The sequence below is a fragment of the Gossypium raimondii genome, chromosome 11, assembly GCF_025698545.1.
Source record: "Gossypium raimondii isolate GPD5lz chromosome 11, ASM2569854v1, whole genome shotgun sequence".
Classification (NCBI taxonomy): domain Eukaryota; kingdom Viridiplantae; phylum Streptophyta; class Magnoliopsida; order Malvales; family Malvaceae; genus Gossypium; species Gossypium raimondii.
Window position 1 is genome coordinate 6,370,117 of NC_068575.1, and position 16,231 is coordinate 6,386,347.

General features: G+C 33.2%; 3 protein-coding genes across 5 annotated transcripts; 1 reads left to right on the forward strand and 2 right to left on the reverse strand.

The window, feature by feature from the left end:
- The first annotated feature begins 2,253 nt into the window (after positions 1 to 2,253).
- Positions 2,254 to 5,132, forward strand: LOC105761187 (glucose-6-phosphate/phosphate translocator 1, chloroplastic). 2 transcript variants are annotated; one of them, XM_012578931.2, is made up of 6 exons: positions 2,254 to 2,792; positions 3,121 to 3,346; positions 3,426 to 3,509; positions 3,614 to 3,836; positions 4,351 to 4,564; positions 4,680 to 5,132. In XM_012578931.2, exons 1-6 carry the CDS (start codon positions 2,316 to 2,318, stop codon positions 4,689 to 4,691), a joined length of 1,236 nt encoding a protein of 411 aa, XP_012434385.1. In that variant the 5' UTR covers positions 2,254 to 2,315; the 3' UTR covers positions 4,692 to 5,132. The 2 variants fall into 2 exon arrangements, with proteins under 2 accessions (XP_012434385.1, XP_012434386.1); XM_012578932.2 differs by lacking the exon at positions 3,426 to 3,509 and having other exon boundaries at positions 2,259 to 2,792.
- A 3,407-nt stretch (positions 5,133 to 8,539) lies between these two features.
- On the reverse strand, positions 8,540 to 11,743 carry LOC105761192 (sm-like protein LSM8). 2 transcript variants are annotated; one of them, XM_012578941.2, is made up of 6 exons: positions 11,597 to 11,743; positions 10,251 to 10,320; positions 10,036 to 10,076; positions 9,815 to 9,889; positions 9,381 to 9,433; positions 8,540 to 8,745 (listed from the first exon to the last, which is right to left on the reverse strand). In XM_012578941.2, the coding sequence occupies exons 2-6, from the start codon at positions 10,285 to 10,287 to the stop codon at positions 8,655 to 8,657; spliced, it is 297 nt and encodes a 98-aa protein (XP_012434395.1). In that variant the 5' UTR covers positions 10,288 to 10,320; positions 11,597 to 11,743; the 3' UTR covers positions 8,540 to 8,654. The 2 variants fall into 2 exon arrangements, with proteins under 2 accessions (XP_012434395.1, XP_052479029.1); XM_052623069.1 differs by lacking the exon at positions 11,597 to 11,743 and adding an exon at positions 10,872 to 10,925.
- A 395-nt stretch (positions 11,744 to 12,138) lies between these two features.
- On the reverse strand, positions 12,139 to 14,094 carry LOC105761189 (probable serine/threonine-protein kinase PBL23). Its single transcript, XM_012578933.2, has 5 exons — positions 13,859 to 14,094; positions 13,345 to 13,517; positions 13,015 to 13,204; positions 12,520 to 12,911; positions 12,139 to 12,421 (listed from the first exon to the last, which is right to left on the reverse strand). Exons 1-5 carry the CDS (start codon positions 13,980 to 13,982, stop codon positions 12,167 to 12,169), a joined length of 1,134 nt encoding a protein of 377 aa, XP_012434387.1. The 5' UTR covers positions 13,983 to 14,094; the 3' UTR covers positions 12,139 to 12,166.
- Positions 14,095 to 16,231: the final 2,137 nt, after the last annotated feature.

A 16,231-nucleotide genomic window follows, 5' to 3' on the forward strand; every position in this document is an offset into this window, starting at 1 on the left:
ATTTTAAAAAAATTTTAAAAAGTATTTTAAAAATATTTTAAAATTTAAAAAAATTTAAAAAAGTATGTAAAAAATATTTTAAAATTTTAAAAAATAAATATATTTATTATATTGGGCCAGGCCCAGGCCGAAAAAGTGGTGCCCGAGGCCCGACCCGTTTTCTAAACGGGCCTCGTTTTTTTGCTCAAGCCCATATTTCGGGCCTATATTTTTACCCAAACCCTCCCAAATTTCGGGCGGGCCGTCGGGCCTGGCCGGTCCGCCCGGCCCATGAGCACCTCTATATTGAACTCTTGAACACACCGTATACTACTCTTTACTTTATTTCTCTAATTTTAATTTGTCTCGTAATAGTTTTTTATTTTCAAATATTATTCGCTAAAAATTTAATTAATGGATTAACGATTTTCATTTGCGTCAAGATTGAAATTTTAAAACTCGAAAGGTATAGAGATTAAGAATGATTCAATTGGAGAATATGAACCGAATCCACAACTGTCTGCATAGTACAGGACTAATAATTGCATTTAACCAAAAACATTTAATTGCTATCATTCGAGTCAAGACTAAAATTTCAAATTTCAAAAATGAAAAGACTAAAACAAACAAACTCAAAAAGTATAGAGATTAAAATTGATCAAATTAAAGTACATGAACAAAAACTACAACTTTCATAAAATACAACAACTAATAACAGAATTTACCTTTCTATAACAACTAGAGTAAGTCAATCTTTAGCTTATCATTTCTACTAATTACTATATTCTGCTTGTTATTAAAATCCCATTGATGTAAAAGTGGAGGGACTACCTCTTGAAACATGTGTACATTTAGCGAGTTAGATTTTATATACTAATAATTAAATAAATTGAATAAATCATCAAAATCGAATAAACCAAAACAATTCAATTGTTAAAATCGAATTATTCGAACCGAATTTTTCGATTTAATTGATTGGTTTTTATTTTAATCTTTTCAAAGATTTATTTATTTATAAAAATTACTATCTTAATGGAATTATAAAATTATAAGATTTATTATTATACGAATGTTGATTGATTTTTTATTGTTTGATTATAAATTATAATAAATAAAAGAAAAGAACAAATTTGAGAAAAGAAATGTGTTGTGAGCTTTTATTAAAAATGTCATTATTTAAAATCCAATAATTTGGTTGAATAAATTAATTGGTGATTGGATTTATATTTTATATTTTCGGTGGGATGGTCCGGTTTATATTTGGAGTTTAGTTGGGTTTGATTTTATATTGAGTGTTTTTTTTTATAATAAAAAATTTAATTAGTTTATTCAATTTACTTTTAAGGGTTTATTTATCTCATATTACATTTTAGTTATTTACGTTATTGTTTTGTTACGAAGTAGTTATTCTACCGTTAAACTCCGTTATTTCCCTAACAGCGGTCCTACGTGGTAGCCCAAATGAGTTTCAAATACCAACTTAGATGTCCTACGTGGCAATCCAAATCAAATTTATTTAATTAAAAATTATTTTTATCCCAGCAACTGGACATCCAAGTTGACATTTAAAATCCATTTGGATTGCCATATAGGACTGCTAAGGGAGATAACAAAGTTTAACGGTAGAGTGGCCACTTCGTAACAAAATGATAATGTAAATAACTAAAACATAATATTTTAAACATAAATGACTAAAATGTAATCCGAAATAAACAAAAATGACTATTTTTATTATTTATACTATTTTTAAAATATAATTAATTACTTTACAAAAAATTATTTCTTATTTTATTTAATTTTTATAAATATTACTAAATATTATAAATTAATTTTTAATAAAATAAAGATTTTTATTTTTAAAATCTCACTTTTAAAAAAATTAATTTATTTAAAAAATCATTTTCGAGAAAATTATTTTAAGTAAAACAAAAACACCCTAACATTAAATTGAAAAACCTGATAATAATTTTAATGGAAAAAGAAAAAAAGATTTTCCATATGAAATGAAACAAAAAGTTTGGTTGGATTAGGAAAGTTTCTCCTTATATTAAATTTTCAAGGTTTTCACCTCCTTGTTATCCTCTTTAAATTACAAATAAGAACCTTCTTAAATTTCTCTTTCTTCCTTATTTTATTTTGATTTTTTTTCTTTTTATATTTATTAATTTAATTTTTTCATTTAAAGGAAAAAGATATAGATTTTTCTTATGAATAGAAAAGAAAATAGAATTTAGTAGTTATTTCAAACATTTTCATAATAACTGGTAATTCTTGATAGTAAGAATTCTTATCTCAGCTTAACTTTTTGAGTTTTTATCTGAATTTTTTTAAAAAATATGAGCTTTACTCTGAAGCAATCCGCTTTAACAGTCTCAAATTCAGTTTTTGACAAAAGATCATCAATAACGTGTAGATCCTTATTTTTACCATGTTTGAACCTTCAGAACAATCCAAAAAGAACCCTCCTTTCATTGTCAAAGCCATTGTATATCTCATCCTTCCAAAGTTTTAATGAAAAATCAGTGATCCTATGTAAGGCCTACGAAGCTGACAAGTCGCCATCACCGGCAGCAGCGGAAGCGAAATCGGAAGCAGCAAAAAGTGTGAAAATTGGGATTTATTTTGCAACATGGTGGGCCTTGAATGTGGTTTTCAATATATATAACAAGAAGGTTTTGAATGCTTACCCTTACCCTTGGTTGACTTCAACTTTATCCCTTGCCTGTGGTTCTTTGATGATGTTGGTTTCATGGGCTACAAAGATTGCTGAGCCCCCCAAAATTAATTTGGAGTTCTGGAAGGCTTTGTTTCCGGTGAGATTTTCCATATCCTTTTGTTTGGTTTGTGAGAGTGAAAGAAAATGATAGGAATTCATGTGTTCACTTATACAATGTGTGCTTATGTTGTTTGGATCATAGGGAGGAAAAAGTTTTTTTTTGCAAATGATCTGTGATTCAGTTTTATGAAAATTACAGTTTGTCTGATTACAAAGAAAACAAATTAAATGAAAGCGAAACCATAATTTGGTATTAGGTGGAAGAAAACTAAAGGGAAATCTGATATATCTGTTTCTGAAAAATTAAGATTAAGATGTCAATTCATTAACTTTGTTTGGTGTTTTTGTGGTTTCATTTTTCCTAGGTTGCTGTGGCACATACAATTGGACATGTAGCAGCCACTGTGAGTATGTCCAAGGTTGCTGTTTCATTCACCCACATCATTAAAAGTGGCGAACCTGCTTTCAGTGTCATTGTTTCAAGGTTCTTGCTTGGAGAGAGATTCCCTCCAGCAGTTTACCTCTCCCTTGTTCCCATCATTGGTGGTTGCGGTCTTGCAGCCTTAACCGAACTCAACTTCAATATGACCGGTAACAACCTTAATTCCTTTGATACGCGAATTATAATATTCAGTATAACTGTTGCTTGTCTGTTGGTGAGAAATTGCAGGACTAGGAAAAGATTATTTTCTTTATCTGTGCTTTATGAGATTAATGTCGACCATCAGTTTGAAACCGAGCACTCTCTTTTCAAGTGTGTTTTTACTACTATGGTGTCTTGTTTTGGATATTTATGTAATTTTCTTTTTCGGGTTATGACCGGAGTGCTGAACTTGGTTGTTCACGGAGTATTTTCAGGTTTTATGGGAGCTATGATATCAAACTTGGCGTTTGTCTTCCGTAACATATTCTCAAAGAAGGGCATGAAGGGGAAATCCGTTAGCGGGATGAATTACTATGCATGTCTATCCATGTTGTCTCTTCTAATTCTCACACCTTTTGCAATTGCTGTGGAAGGAGCGCATATGTGGGCAGCAGGATGGAAAGAGGCCGTATCTGAGATTGGACCACAGTTCATCTGGTAATAACACGAGGTCCTAAGTTTTTAATTCCTTGTTCTGTTTTTTTTCCCACTTAATATTGTATGGATTCATTTGTTGGTTTCTGGTGGATGCTTTGAAGTCATGAGATAAAAAATTGGGAGGAATCGAGTCTTCGAATTTCCATTTATGATGTCAACTACGACTCTTTAATCTGAACCGGAAATATATGACGGAGTGCCATCTCTTGATTTCAATGTTCCAAGCGTGGATTCAATTTGTCATCATTGTTTATTGAACTGAGTTGTTGCTAGTTACTTAGACTTCCATTAAAGATTCCAATAGGCACCTGTAACATGAACACTATCTGATATCCGTGTCATCCGTTTTATGTCCGGGTTTTGGTACTCTTCGTGTTTACCATATGCTTAGCTTTCTCCTCCTAATTTTATCATTTTTCTTTATTTGGGAAATTTCTTAAAAGTGTCTAGGATCTAGTTGTGATGGTATATGATTTTCTTACTTCGTGTTTGCTAACAAATATGTTTGTGATAGGTGGGTGGCGGCGCAGAGTATTTTCTATCATCTGTACAACCAGGTCTCATACATGTCCCTCGATGAGATCTCTCCCTTGACGTTTAGTGTTGGCAACACCATGAAACGTATATCCGTTATAGTCTCCTCCATAATCATCTTCCGCACGCCTGTCCAGCCGATCAATGCTCTTGGAGCTGCCATTGCTATCCTCGGAACCTTCTTGTATTCCCAGGTGAGTGATCATGTGAATTACAAACGAGGATGCATTCTTGTTCTGTAACATGCCCCATTCATGCCTTGGAGATGTTTTCACCATCCCAATCCTCACGTGAAATCTCTTCTTGCAGGCCAAAGCATGAGAAAAGTGGGTGGGTTCAACAATTTTGATTCATCGAATAACATAGACGGTGAAAGAGATACTCTGAGAAGTCGATAGTCTACCGTATCGAATCTGTGATGGCTGGATTTTGGTCGAATAGACACCGGCAGACAGCTTGCGGAAATGTAGATATTCATAATAATGATGATCATAAACATTGTCGTGCAGTGGATTAAGCAAGTTATATTTTTAATTCAGACTTTTGAGAGCAACATGTTTTTGAATAAACAAGCATCAATGTTCCGAGCCTTGTCTATGTCAGCAGACATGAATAAATAGAGCCAAGACAATATCATATTTAATTTAAGCTTAGTTGCCATTAACGCCTTAGCTTATGGTGAACATTCAATATATGTGGTCTCATCTGAATAAAGACATTCAAAGTTATAAATATGAATCTCATGTTGATAATTTATTTAAAGATTTTCCTTATATTTTATGTATTCTTTGAATTAGTCAATTTTAGTCTTTGTATTTTTAAAATTTTAAATTTTAGTCATAACCCAAATAGTATCTATTAAATTTGTTTAAATTCACGTACTAATCTTGTGCTATACATATAGATTTTGTTCATATTTTTAATTAGGTTATTCTAATTTTGTGAATTTTAAAATTCTAATATTAATGTAAATGATCGTGATTAATTCATTAATTGAATTTTTAGTGAACAATATGTGAAAATAATAAATTGACATGGCATTCCACGTATGATCACTTGTTACACAATAATCACTTGGAGGAAGGTCCAAGCAAGGAAGACAATAGGTAGGAGAAATGGAGGTTTGAGAGGGATTTGATGTTGCTTGTATAAGAGAAGAACTTCCAAATTAATAGGAAGGAAGCTTAATTGGAATGAATTAGAAATTTTCTTCTATGATCGATCGATATAAACATCAACCACTCCAAATTAGATCAGTTCCTCCCCCAATAACTAAGTGCTTGAGCCAAGAAAATCCTACCTAATGGAGAAACCGTTGGAGAGGTGACAAAACCCTATACTTTTCATTACAAAACTAATAAACTGAAAAAGGATGGATTATTTTGTGAAAAAAAATTTGGACCTATAAAAAGTGGAATTTGCACTTGTGGAAATTACTGAGTAATTGGAAATCAACAGGAAAGGCCTTAAATTTTGTGAACAATGTGGAGTTGAATTTGTTGATTCTTGGATACAAAGATATCAAATGAGATACATAAGGTTGGCATATCCAGTAACTCATGTATGGTATTTGAAATGCCTTCCTAGTCATATCGCCAATCTTTTAGACAAACCTTTTAAAGAATTAGAGGGTCTAGTATACTATTGTGTGTGATTTTATCGAAATTATAATTTTATAGATTAGGAATGAGAAATTGTCATCCCATTCAATCGAATTGGGATGCCTTGGATCTGACATGTCTCTCGAGAAGAGTAACATAAAGCTCAGAATTATGGGAGTATTCAATACTCCCAAATAAAAAGGGAATTGATCTATGGTCGAGTTAGTAAAAATAAATAACTAGGAATTTTGAGTTGTACCTTGTGAAAAAAAGACTTCTTTTTTTTGTGTGTGGAATTAACTATTCTCATTTCTTTTAGTTTTTTTAGAAAGAAATGAAATTATGTTCAAGGAAACAAATATGTCATGGTTGCAGAAGTCTATACATCACATATAGGCTTAGGCTTTAAGTTCAGGGCATCGTGGTATAATCGTCGAGGTACCGCAGGACTTAAGAGATCGAATGGAAGGGTACATAGAGAAGTAAATCTCTTAAGACACTCCTTTAATTTTAATTTAAGAGGATTCAGCATTCGAGCAGAAGTAGATACTCAAGAATTTTACATTTCATTTATGTCCTAATTTTGAATTGAATAAAGAATTAAGAAAATCTAAATCAATAAAATAAGAATCAATCAATGAAATGTTTCTTGGAACTTAAGTAAAGAGTAGACCTTTTTGGGGGTTCTAAAATTTGAAAGTGAGAACTTCTTTCTTTTATCTTTATTTGGTGTAACTACTTGAGTCAAATGAGAGGAAACTCTCATGTCCGATATTGAGGGGGACCCCACATGGCCCTATCCTAATTTTTCTTTTGCTAGGCCTATCGCTAAAAAACCTACATTCTTACAATTACGAGGTTCATTCGAATATGAAATTCAATCCTGGAAATACAATATCCCACTTTTTTTACTATCCAAGGTTTTGATACATTTCGAAGTCATGAAATTTCTACAAGAGCAGGTGCTATTCAAGAACAATTAGCCGATCTAAATTTGAGAATTCTTATCGATTATTCGGTGGTAGAATGGAAAGAATTAGGAGAAGAAGGCCTCACGGGTAATGAATGGGAAGATTGTAAAATTGGAAGAAGAAAGGATTGTTTGGTTAGACACATGGAATTTAATAGTTATCATTTGGTGAGGATTAAAATTTTAAAATTTGAAAAGTATAAAGATTAAAAATGATCAAATTAAAAGACAAACTAAATCTATAACCTTCACATAGATTTAGAATATGCATTGCCATTGGAAACTATTGGTACTATAATAGAACATGAAAATTAATTAAGTTTCTAGTTAAAAAATGCAATTAATTGGACCCTCAATCCAAAATAAACAACCAATTGAAGCCTCCAAAATGTCATTCCTGTTAAGACGTTGATAGGTTGTTAACATTATACTAAGTGGATTAAAAACCCACATGGCGAAACGTCATTGGTCCACATTGATAAAAGAATGACATGGAAAATATAATAAATGTCGTTTTTTTTCTGAAATTGGAAAAGGCTTAATGTATAAAAAAGCTCTCAAATTATTTCAGGAAAATTAATTAAGTCCCTTTTTTTATTCAATTGGGTACTTAAACTTTTAAAATGCATAAAAAGACCTTAAACTTTTTCAGAAAAAGCAATTAAGCCCCTATTGTTTTTACACTCAATTGGATACTTAAACTGTTAAAATACATAAAAAAAAATCATTTGACCATTAACCGGTAACTTAATTACTTTTTTAAAAGGTCTGATTTTGCCTACTAAAGCAAAAGCAAAAATAAAAATAATAATTAATTGACCTTGCTTCTTTCTTCATCTTCCTGAGATCTTAAAGAAAAAGTCTCCAATTTATTTACCATTGGAATCTGTTTTGTGATAAAAACAAGTGAAAGTTGTAACCCTAAAACCCATTGTGGTCGAAAAAAGATTTTTCTTTTTCATATAAATCATTCGTTCATTTTGTACTGATTTGGGATAGGATTATGTTTTTGGGTTTAGGGCTTTTATATTGTTTAAAGAAATTTCTTAAATTTCTTCTTGCATTCTTTTCTCACGTCTTCCCCCACGGTTGCTTCCGCCATTTCAACGCATTCTCCTTCCACAACAACGCCTCCACCCCCTCCCCTTCCGAGGGTCTCGATCCCTCTCTCATTTCTTCTATCCCCTTGTTCATTTTCAAACTGGATGAACACAACAGCAATAAGTATGATTACACAACTTGGGCTGTGTCGCATGTTTAAGTCCGTTCGAGGACAATGATGTTGGAAGGAACTTGCCCGAGTGCGGCCATGGTTTCCACCTTGAATGCATTGATATGTGGCTTCAGTCTCACTCTACTCTAATGCCCCATTTGCAGAGCGCCTGTGTTGTTGACCAATGATGCTGATTCTCAAGTTTCATTGGAGACGGGGGGGGGGATCATCAGCTTCTGGTCGTTATCATCAAATTGCGGCTGCCATTGATGATGGTGATGATGATCTTTTAGCCTCATCTTCTATCGGAAGGTTTAAAGTACAATTGATTTCGAGCATAAAGGAATGAAGGAAAACAATTGGCATACAAAATATAACATAGAAATGCATCCAAAACTTAATACACATTGATATTATCATTCATTACACTTTGGTTCTTTTAAGGTATTCAATCCAACAAGCTGTCCTTAAAAATAACTCTACAACTTTTATCAGTTCAATCAATGGATAACTGGCTTCAAAGGATGTGCTCTCAGGTTCGACAAGTCGAGTGCAGAATCCAGCTCTTCATCCAGTTCACCAACAACACTTCTGCAATAATTAAAGGATAAACATTACGCAACAGTTTATAATTTATGTTATCTAAAGGTAAAAGTACCATGGAAACCCCTGTATTAAGAATTAGATAGCATTTTGCACCCTCTACTAAAAAATAGGCAAATTAATCCTTGTACATTAAACCAAAGATCAAATCAGTACTTTCTTTTAAAAACTACGTGACGGACGGAATAATCGATGACACATGACATGACACATTACTTCATGTTGACATACAAAGACTCGTTTTTTAACAGTAAAAATCGATGGAGTTTTTAATAAAAGGATCAGTTTGCCCTCTGGTCTAATGTACAGGGACTAGTTCGCCTATTTTTTTAGTATAGGAGCTAAAATGCAATCTGACTTCTACTACCAACATTTACCATTATCCGGACTCTTAGTTTTCCTCAATATCCGTATCCAACATGTATGTCTGATATATTCCAATAAGGATAATGAGGATATGATCTCTCAAATATATGGAAAAAAAGAAAAGAAAAATAGCATATCCATATTGGGCATATTTTTATATGATATTCAACTCCACGACCGGGTAATATAGGTTATAGTGTATAATAGCAATTATATGCGGAATAATGAATAGAAAAGGATGCTGAATGGTATCTTACATGTTGTCACCTCTTATTATGTACAAGCCCAACACAAGTTGCTGAACACCTTCCTGCAAATTTCAACTTTGAATTTAAAAGAAAAAAAGCTGTACAAAATGTTCAGATTGTATTATGTTTAGGGTTTAGGGTTCAGATATATGTATCCAAGCATATCCTCCAAATATATGTAGAAATTTTAAATTTATTAGCATATCCGTGTTGAACACATACCCTTTTCTGAGTTTGAGAAACATAATCGGGGTGAAGAGTAATAAATGAGAGAAAAAGGATCAAAGGAAGATAAAGAAGTTGTTTATGGTATATAGACTAATACTCCACAAGTGTATTATGATAAAAATAATAAACCATTTACTTCTGCAATAAACTAGGTGCCTAGTGATTAAAGGAACAAATAGTAATTAAAAAAAAAAGTTGTTAAATGTGACACAAACCTTGGTGGAGTATACGCGTTCATGAGATTCATCGAGAATGATATTTGTAGCCTGATCAAAGCCTTTTAAAACTCCCTGTACATTTCGGAGAAGAGAAAGCAGAGGAGCAATGGTGTTGGTTAGGATCTCATTGAAAATAAGAGAATCTGAACTTAGGCAAATGAAAAAAGATTCTCAAGACTAAAAATTGTATAGCAACTAGCAAGTATTCCTCAACATACCACTATGTTACGTCCATCATTGGTAATGACCGAGATAGTCTCTGCACATGAAGGAAATGATTTAGAGAGGGTAAATAATGAGAATGCCAATCAAGACTACAAGGAACAGATAGGTGTTAGAAAGTCGATGTGTATTCAGCCCAACTATTTGTTTGTCTTTTAGATGCTATGCTTAAAACACTCAAGAAACAAGGGGGTAATCACGGTAAGCTTACGATCTACAAGAGACTCGAGCCCAGGGCCAGTTGACATTTTGATGCTTTTGAAAGCAGTGAATTACAATATCTGCGCAACAAGAGGAAGAAGATGTAAATTCTCAAATACAAGTTCGAGCAAGGATAAGAAGATATAATGTATTACAATAAAATAAGAATAAGATCCCGGCATAGAATCTACATGATTCTTTAAGTTATATGGAAGAACCAAAGATTCGATACCAAAGTTTGTTGAAAAATAACATAGCAACAAATACATCATAACTCGAATTCATCATTACCACCTAAACTCAGCACAAGATTTCAGTATACTCCTAAGACTTAACTACTCATATCTCTCAATGCTATACTTTTTCAAAAATTCATTTTCATTTCCTTTAAGAAGCCAAATATAAGATACAAATAGTAGGTGAGGGTTAGAGACTTGTTGTATGTCTCCACCACACTTGGAGGACCTCACCAGGTCAACCATCACACATGGAGACCTTGCTCGTCCCACAGGACTTTTGGGCTATATAAGCCACCCCCTATGGCCTAAAGGGGGGAATCCCCTCATTCTCTCAACACAAGAAAGCCATGGAAATTGAAGAGCTCCTCTCCCCCAATGTCTTAGAAGACCACCTGCGGCTCTTGGCCTCTGGGTGAACCACTATCAACCGCCGAACCCGTATTTGCACATCAACAAGACTATGGGACTGGAATCCAATATTTTGTTGGTTACACGACTTGAAGTGATCACACATGTAATGCATTTCAAAAAAAAAAATAATAATAATAAAATAAAAACAGTCAAGAGTATCAATCATTCGGATAGAAAGCTCCGTAAGTGCCAACTCAGTATTAGCTCTAAATTGTTGGTTCGAGAGAGTTTTAGATGTATAACGTCCTTCTCAAGTGAGTTATGTAGATGTAAAAATGGCACAAAAACAAAAGTTCCAAACAAACTAGGCTAACAGAGGATTCTCAATTTATCTTAGGAGATTTTTTACTTTCAATTCAACCCATATCTGTAGATTCAAACTGAATAACATTAAAAAAAACAAAACGCATTCACTTGATTTAAGCTTAGAACTTATAGCACATATTTTAAAGAACAGAGTCTAAGTAGCAGCTAACAAGAAATTACTAAAGATAATCAAAACCAAAGGAATTAAGCAGTTTCAACATCAACCTAGGTTCCAACTCATTTAAAAAAACCCAAGTCTCAAAATCTAATATTTCATCAGATTAAACAACGCAAAATCAGACAAAAAAATTTTACCTTTTGAGAAGCAAAAAAGGAAATATTAAAAATGCAAACAAAAATTTCAAAACAGAAACATTTATGAGAGTGAAGCTCATCAAACCTGGGAATGGAGCGGCTTCAGAGGTGAGTTAGGGACCGAATATTTTTGTTGGGTCGGGTTTTCCAAAGTATGTCGGCTGCGTTAGGGTAGTGAGAGGGAAAAAGATGATAAAGAAACTAACGCATTGAAATTTGGTAGTATGTAGGCTCCAAGATTCGATAATTAATATATTTAATCATTTTTTAATCACATACTAATTTTTTTCTTATATACCATAATTATTAATTTTTTTATTAAATATAAATTTGAGCAAAAAAATTTTTTAGAATAAAATTGAACTAAGTTGGATTAATACTAATTTTCTCATTTAAACTCAAATATTGAAATTTCACATAAAAATACTTATATTTTTACCAAATTTTATGCATGCCATTTTCTATTTTTAATGTTTATTTTATGATTTATGCTCGATATTGTATTTTTTTAATTTAAAGTTTTAAGTTTATATATTTAATTGAAAAAGTTGTATTTTTATATTCATATTTTTAGATGCTTTGAATGCAAATGTTAAACATAAATATTAGAAAAGAAAAAAAATCCAACTTCGTTCATATATATATAAATAATATATTATATGATGCAGTTAGATTCGTCCACCATTTGATAATGCTTCATATTCTTCCCTTCTGCTGGTTCACTGTATGTAATTAAGCACTTGAGGGACCTTACGACGTAACTCATCAATGGCCGAAGAGACGGTTCTTCCTGCAGACACATTGCTGCAACCGTAAGTGCGTGGTGGAGGCCCTTAATGGGATAATCTCCAGCGAGCAATGGATCAGCCAATAATACGAACTTCTTTCTGTGATTCAATAAAGGTTTTGCCTTCATAAAACAGGATACAATCGGTGCTAACCGAGTTAGAACTCGAGAGATATGAGTAGGAAGAAACGAACTTCCAGATTAAAACATTCAATACTTACCCAAGAAACAAGATTCCTTTCTCGCGGTGGTCTTGAATTGTCTACTGCTCTTCTTCCTGTGATGAGCTCCAAAAACACGACCCCAAAGCTGTAAACATCGGATTTCGTCGATAACTGGCCGATTTGTATATATTCAGGTGCACAGTATCCGTAGGTTCCGATAACACTGGTGAATACATGCGAATTATCTCCGGATGGACTGACCTTTGCGAGTCCGAAATCAGAGAGCTTTGGATTGAAATCCTGGTCTAGTAATATGTTTGATGTTTTAAAGTCTCGGTATATCACTTGAGGATTAGCTATTTCATGCATGTATTCAAGGCCTTTAGCCGCTCCTACCGCGATTTTTATCCTAGTATTCCAATCCAATGGCATCTTGTTTGGAGGTAAATCTGAAAGACAGTCATATTTACAAACAACTCAAGTACCCGAACCTTAATCCGATCCGTTCGAGTTTCAATATCTATAAAAGAAAACCGGCAAATGCGAGCATACCTATAAGATGATCCTCCAAGGAGCCATTAGCCATGTATTCATAGACCAAAATCCTTTGATCCCCTTCTATGCAATATCCAACCAATTCAACAAGGTTAGGATGTTTAAGAAGAACCAACATCAATAGCTCAACCAGGAATTCTCTGTTCCCTTGATATCCATTCTTATCAAGCTGCTTCACAGCAACAACCTGAGTATGATCGAACAATAGCATGAAAATATGATCCTCCAAATACGTAAAAAAATTCAAAAAGAACATGTTAAGAATACTCGACGCTCGTATCTAAAACGGAATAACATAGAAAAAAGAGATAAGATTCGATGTTGTACTTTATTTGAGTTTTCAATAAGTCCTTTATAGACTCTACCAAAGCCACCTTCACCAATTTGATTGCGAGGGTTGAAGTTGTTAGTGGCTGTGCATATCTCACGGTATCTGAAAATTACATTGCCTTTGCCCCCTTTAGTTATTTCTTGGCCTATGAGTCTCTTTTTGCTGTTATCTGTCAAAAACAGTTCAATCATGAATATTACGATTATGTTCGATAGTTATATTCAACACGTATTTTTGATATGGATGTAAGAGATGTACGACCTTCTAAATATAAGGATACATACTCTTGTTGATACTCAACCGAATTCTACAAGGCCTAAACAAGGTGACCAAGGATATCAGAAATGAAGCTGATCATGGTATGCAATAGCATCTATCATGGGAACCATTTTGACACAAGAAATATATAAATCTAAGGTATTTACAGTGAAAAACATCTATTACATCTGCAATTATGATAAATATGACATGACTGCTATTTAAAACGTTTTATAGGGTAAAACAATGTACCACTGTTGAAGGAAATATTGGCAAACGAAGCCAAGACTCTTGTGTCATGATATTCCTTGATGCTCTTCTGTAATGACCTTTTTGTTAGTGTCTCCTCCGACGTGCAACATGAAAAACAGTTCATTTTGGTCTTCCTTTTGTAAGGATGACAACCAAAATTCTTGAATCAAATAACAGCTGAGCTATGGGAAGGAACCTAACTCCTGAAGGTAACCAAAATCTATTTGGTTCCTCAGGAGGACACAAGGAACAATGTCTCATGATTTTTTTTTTGTTTTCCTTCTTCTCTTGTCCAAACTCCATTGAATCAGATAGCCAAAAATAACTTTACATCACATTTGCTAAACATAGAAGCTAACAGATATTTTTCCCATTTGTTGATTACTTTTCTCATTATCAGAAATTTCTCGAGTCAAAATGGTTATTTTTCTATTATGAGCTTTTCTTTCCTTGTATTTCCGTTCCATTCTATTCTCATCTTTCCACTTGTCAGGTCAGTTCCAAAAACTGATTTCATGAGGCAACTACAAATGATAAACTGACCCCAAAATTTTCTTTACCCTGATTATGACTTAGGATAGTAACACTTGTCCATTGTAAACTAATTTAGTTGACTCATTATCCTAGTTCTTCATTTTTCTTAAAATATTCGTGTTTGACTTGAATAAGAGATTAAGGATGTTTATGATACAGGCTGCTTAAAACAGAAAATGGACAATGTAGAAGGCTGGAAGCAAGTCAAACGACTTAATTAAAAGATAATCAACACTAAAGAAATGATATTCACTTGTTAAAATGCAGTACTATTTGTGTAATTTCGTAGAATAGTAGTGGTTATGAATCCTGCCGTTTGCTAATTTTGATAGTGTTGAGTATCACTCTAAAAGGAAGAAGCACGTGTAGCAAAGATCAGAAGAATAAAGGAACAGAATCAATAAATGTTCATATAGTGTTTGTTTTTCATTCTCTATCCCATAATAAGCTTTACATTTTGGTTTAGATGTTCAACCTTTTCTACCTATTTCTCCCCACCATTAACAAAAGTTAATAACTAGGATACTAGCTGGTGTCACAAAAAACCTTAGTGACACAATTCTGGGATCAGTATATGCTGCAAGAACTAGCATTAGACAATCTACTGAATCTATAGCATTTGTGCAATTAAAACCAGTTTTTGTTGCAAAAATCTTTATTTCTTCAGCTTAGCAAAGTGTTTTTCAAGCCTGCAAATCTGAGCTTCAAGTTCAAGTCCAAGTGTTAAAAGATCAAGAGTCTTACTGCCTTCTCCTCTATCTTTAAGACTTCAGTTACTCTTGACATCATCTGTGACCAATACTTTCGATTTTCCTATCAGATATCGATTCTCAGTAACCTCGACATCCTATTTTTCTTCATATTTGAGCTTCTCAACATCTTCTTTATTTGCAACTGCAGTTAACGTTGGCACTTTTTGACATTCACCGATCGGTAAAGGATCACGGATATTTTTCAAGGTTCCATCCTTTTCATCTTTGAAAAAACTTTCCATGTTAACTTCACCTGGTTTCATAGTTGAACATGATTGACTTTAAGCACCTAGGGAAAACTCACTCTTCTCACCCTTGTTTTTGTTGTTATGCATAGCACTCGTCAAAATTTCCCTTATGTTAATTGATCTCCAATCCCCTCCTGAACCAAATCCCCTGCTACTTTCACCCCTTTATCTTCATTCTCCTTGGTAGAATTTCCTTTGCACCAAACCTTTTTCCTTACTGAAACATGTGGTTCTTGGACCCCTAGGCCTCTTAAGAAATAGCTTGATAACATCACAATGAGACAACATTGATTGCTTCCACCAATTTGAGTATTGTAAGGTAACATCTGATTGGAACAGCCTTGGTGGTATATGTTGAAATATGTATATATTTTAAATTTATTTAGGTAGATAAGTTTTATTCATATTCTAGGAATATTTTATTTTATCTTTTAGTAGTTTATTAGAATAAGGGAATTATTTTCCCAATTAGGATTAGGACTCTTTTCTCTATTTAAGTTCAATTCTTTAGTTAATAAAACATAGAAAAGTTTTATTAAAAGCTCTCTTGAAAACTTTTAAGGTATTAGAGCTAAGTTAAATCTCTAGTAACATCATGGTTAAAACAGTCTTTATTGGAGATAAGAGATCCATCAATCAAACAGAGGAAGAAAGTTCTACCGTTGAAACAACTACCGAGAGTACAATGACTCAAGGGGCAGAGGCGTCTTACCTTTCTTTTCAGCTGACATCTCACAAGCTAAATGGCAAGAATTATCTGGAATGGTCGCAGTCCGTAAAATTAGCAATTGATCGGCATGGCAAGCTATGTCATTTAACTGGAGAAGTCAAGCAACCAC

Bases quoted from the DNA above. Each gene is read 5' to 3' on its own strand.
- LOC105761187 (XM_012578931.2), top strand. From the start codon at position 2,316: ATGAGCTTTACTCTGAAGCAATCCGCTTTAACAGTCTCAAATTCAGTT. The intron at 3,510-3,613 runs GTGTGTTTTTAC...GAGTATTTTCAG, and splicing joins ACCGAGCACTCTCTTTTCAA to GTTTTATGGGAGCTATGATA. The intron at 3,837-4,350 runs GTAATAACACGA...TGTTTGTGATAG, and splicing joins ATTGGACCACAGTTCATCTG to GTGGGTGGCGGCGCAGAGTA.
- LOC105761192 (XM_012578941.2), bottom strand. From the start codon at position 10,287: ATGTCAACTGGCCCTGGGCTCGAGTCTCTTGTAGATC. The intron at 9,434-9,814 runs GTTTGTGTCACA...TGAAATTTGCAG, and splicing joins AACGCGTATACTCCACCAAG to GAAGGTGTTCAGCAACTTGT. The intron at 8,746-9,380 runs GTAAGATACCAT...TAATTATTGCAG, and splicing joins ATAATAAGAGGTGACAACAT to AAGTGTTGTTGGTGAACTGG.
- LOC105761189 (XM_012578933.2), bottom strand. From the start codon at position 13,982: ATGAACTGTTTTTCATGTTGCACGTCGGAGGAGACACTAACAAAAAGG. The intron at 13,518-13,858 runs GTACATTGTTTT...TGTTTTTGACAG, and splicing joins CAATATTTCCTTCAACAGTG to ATAACAGCAAAAAGAGACTC. The intron at 13,205-13,344 runs GTACAACATCGA...GATCATACTCAG, and splicing joins TTATTGAAAACTCAAATAAA to GTTGTTGCTGTGAAGCAGCT.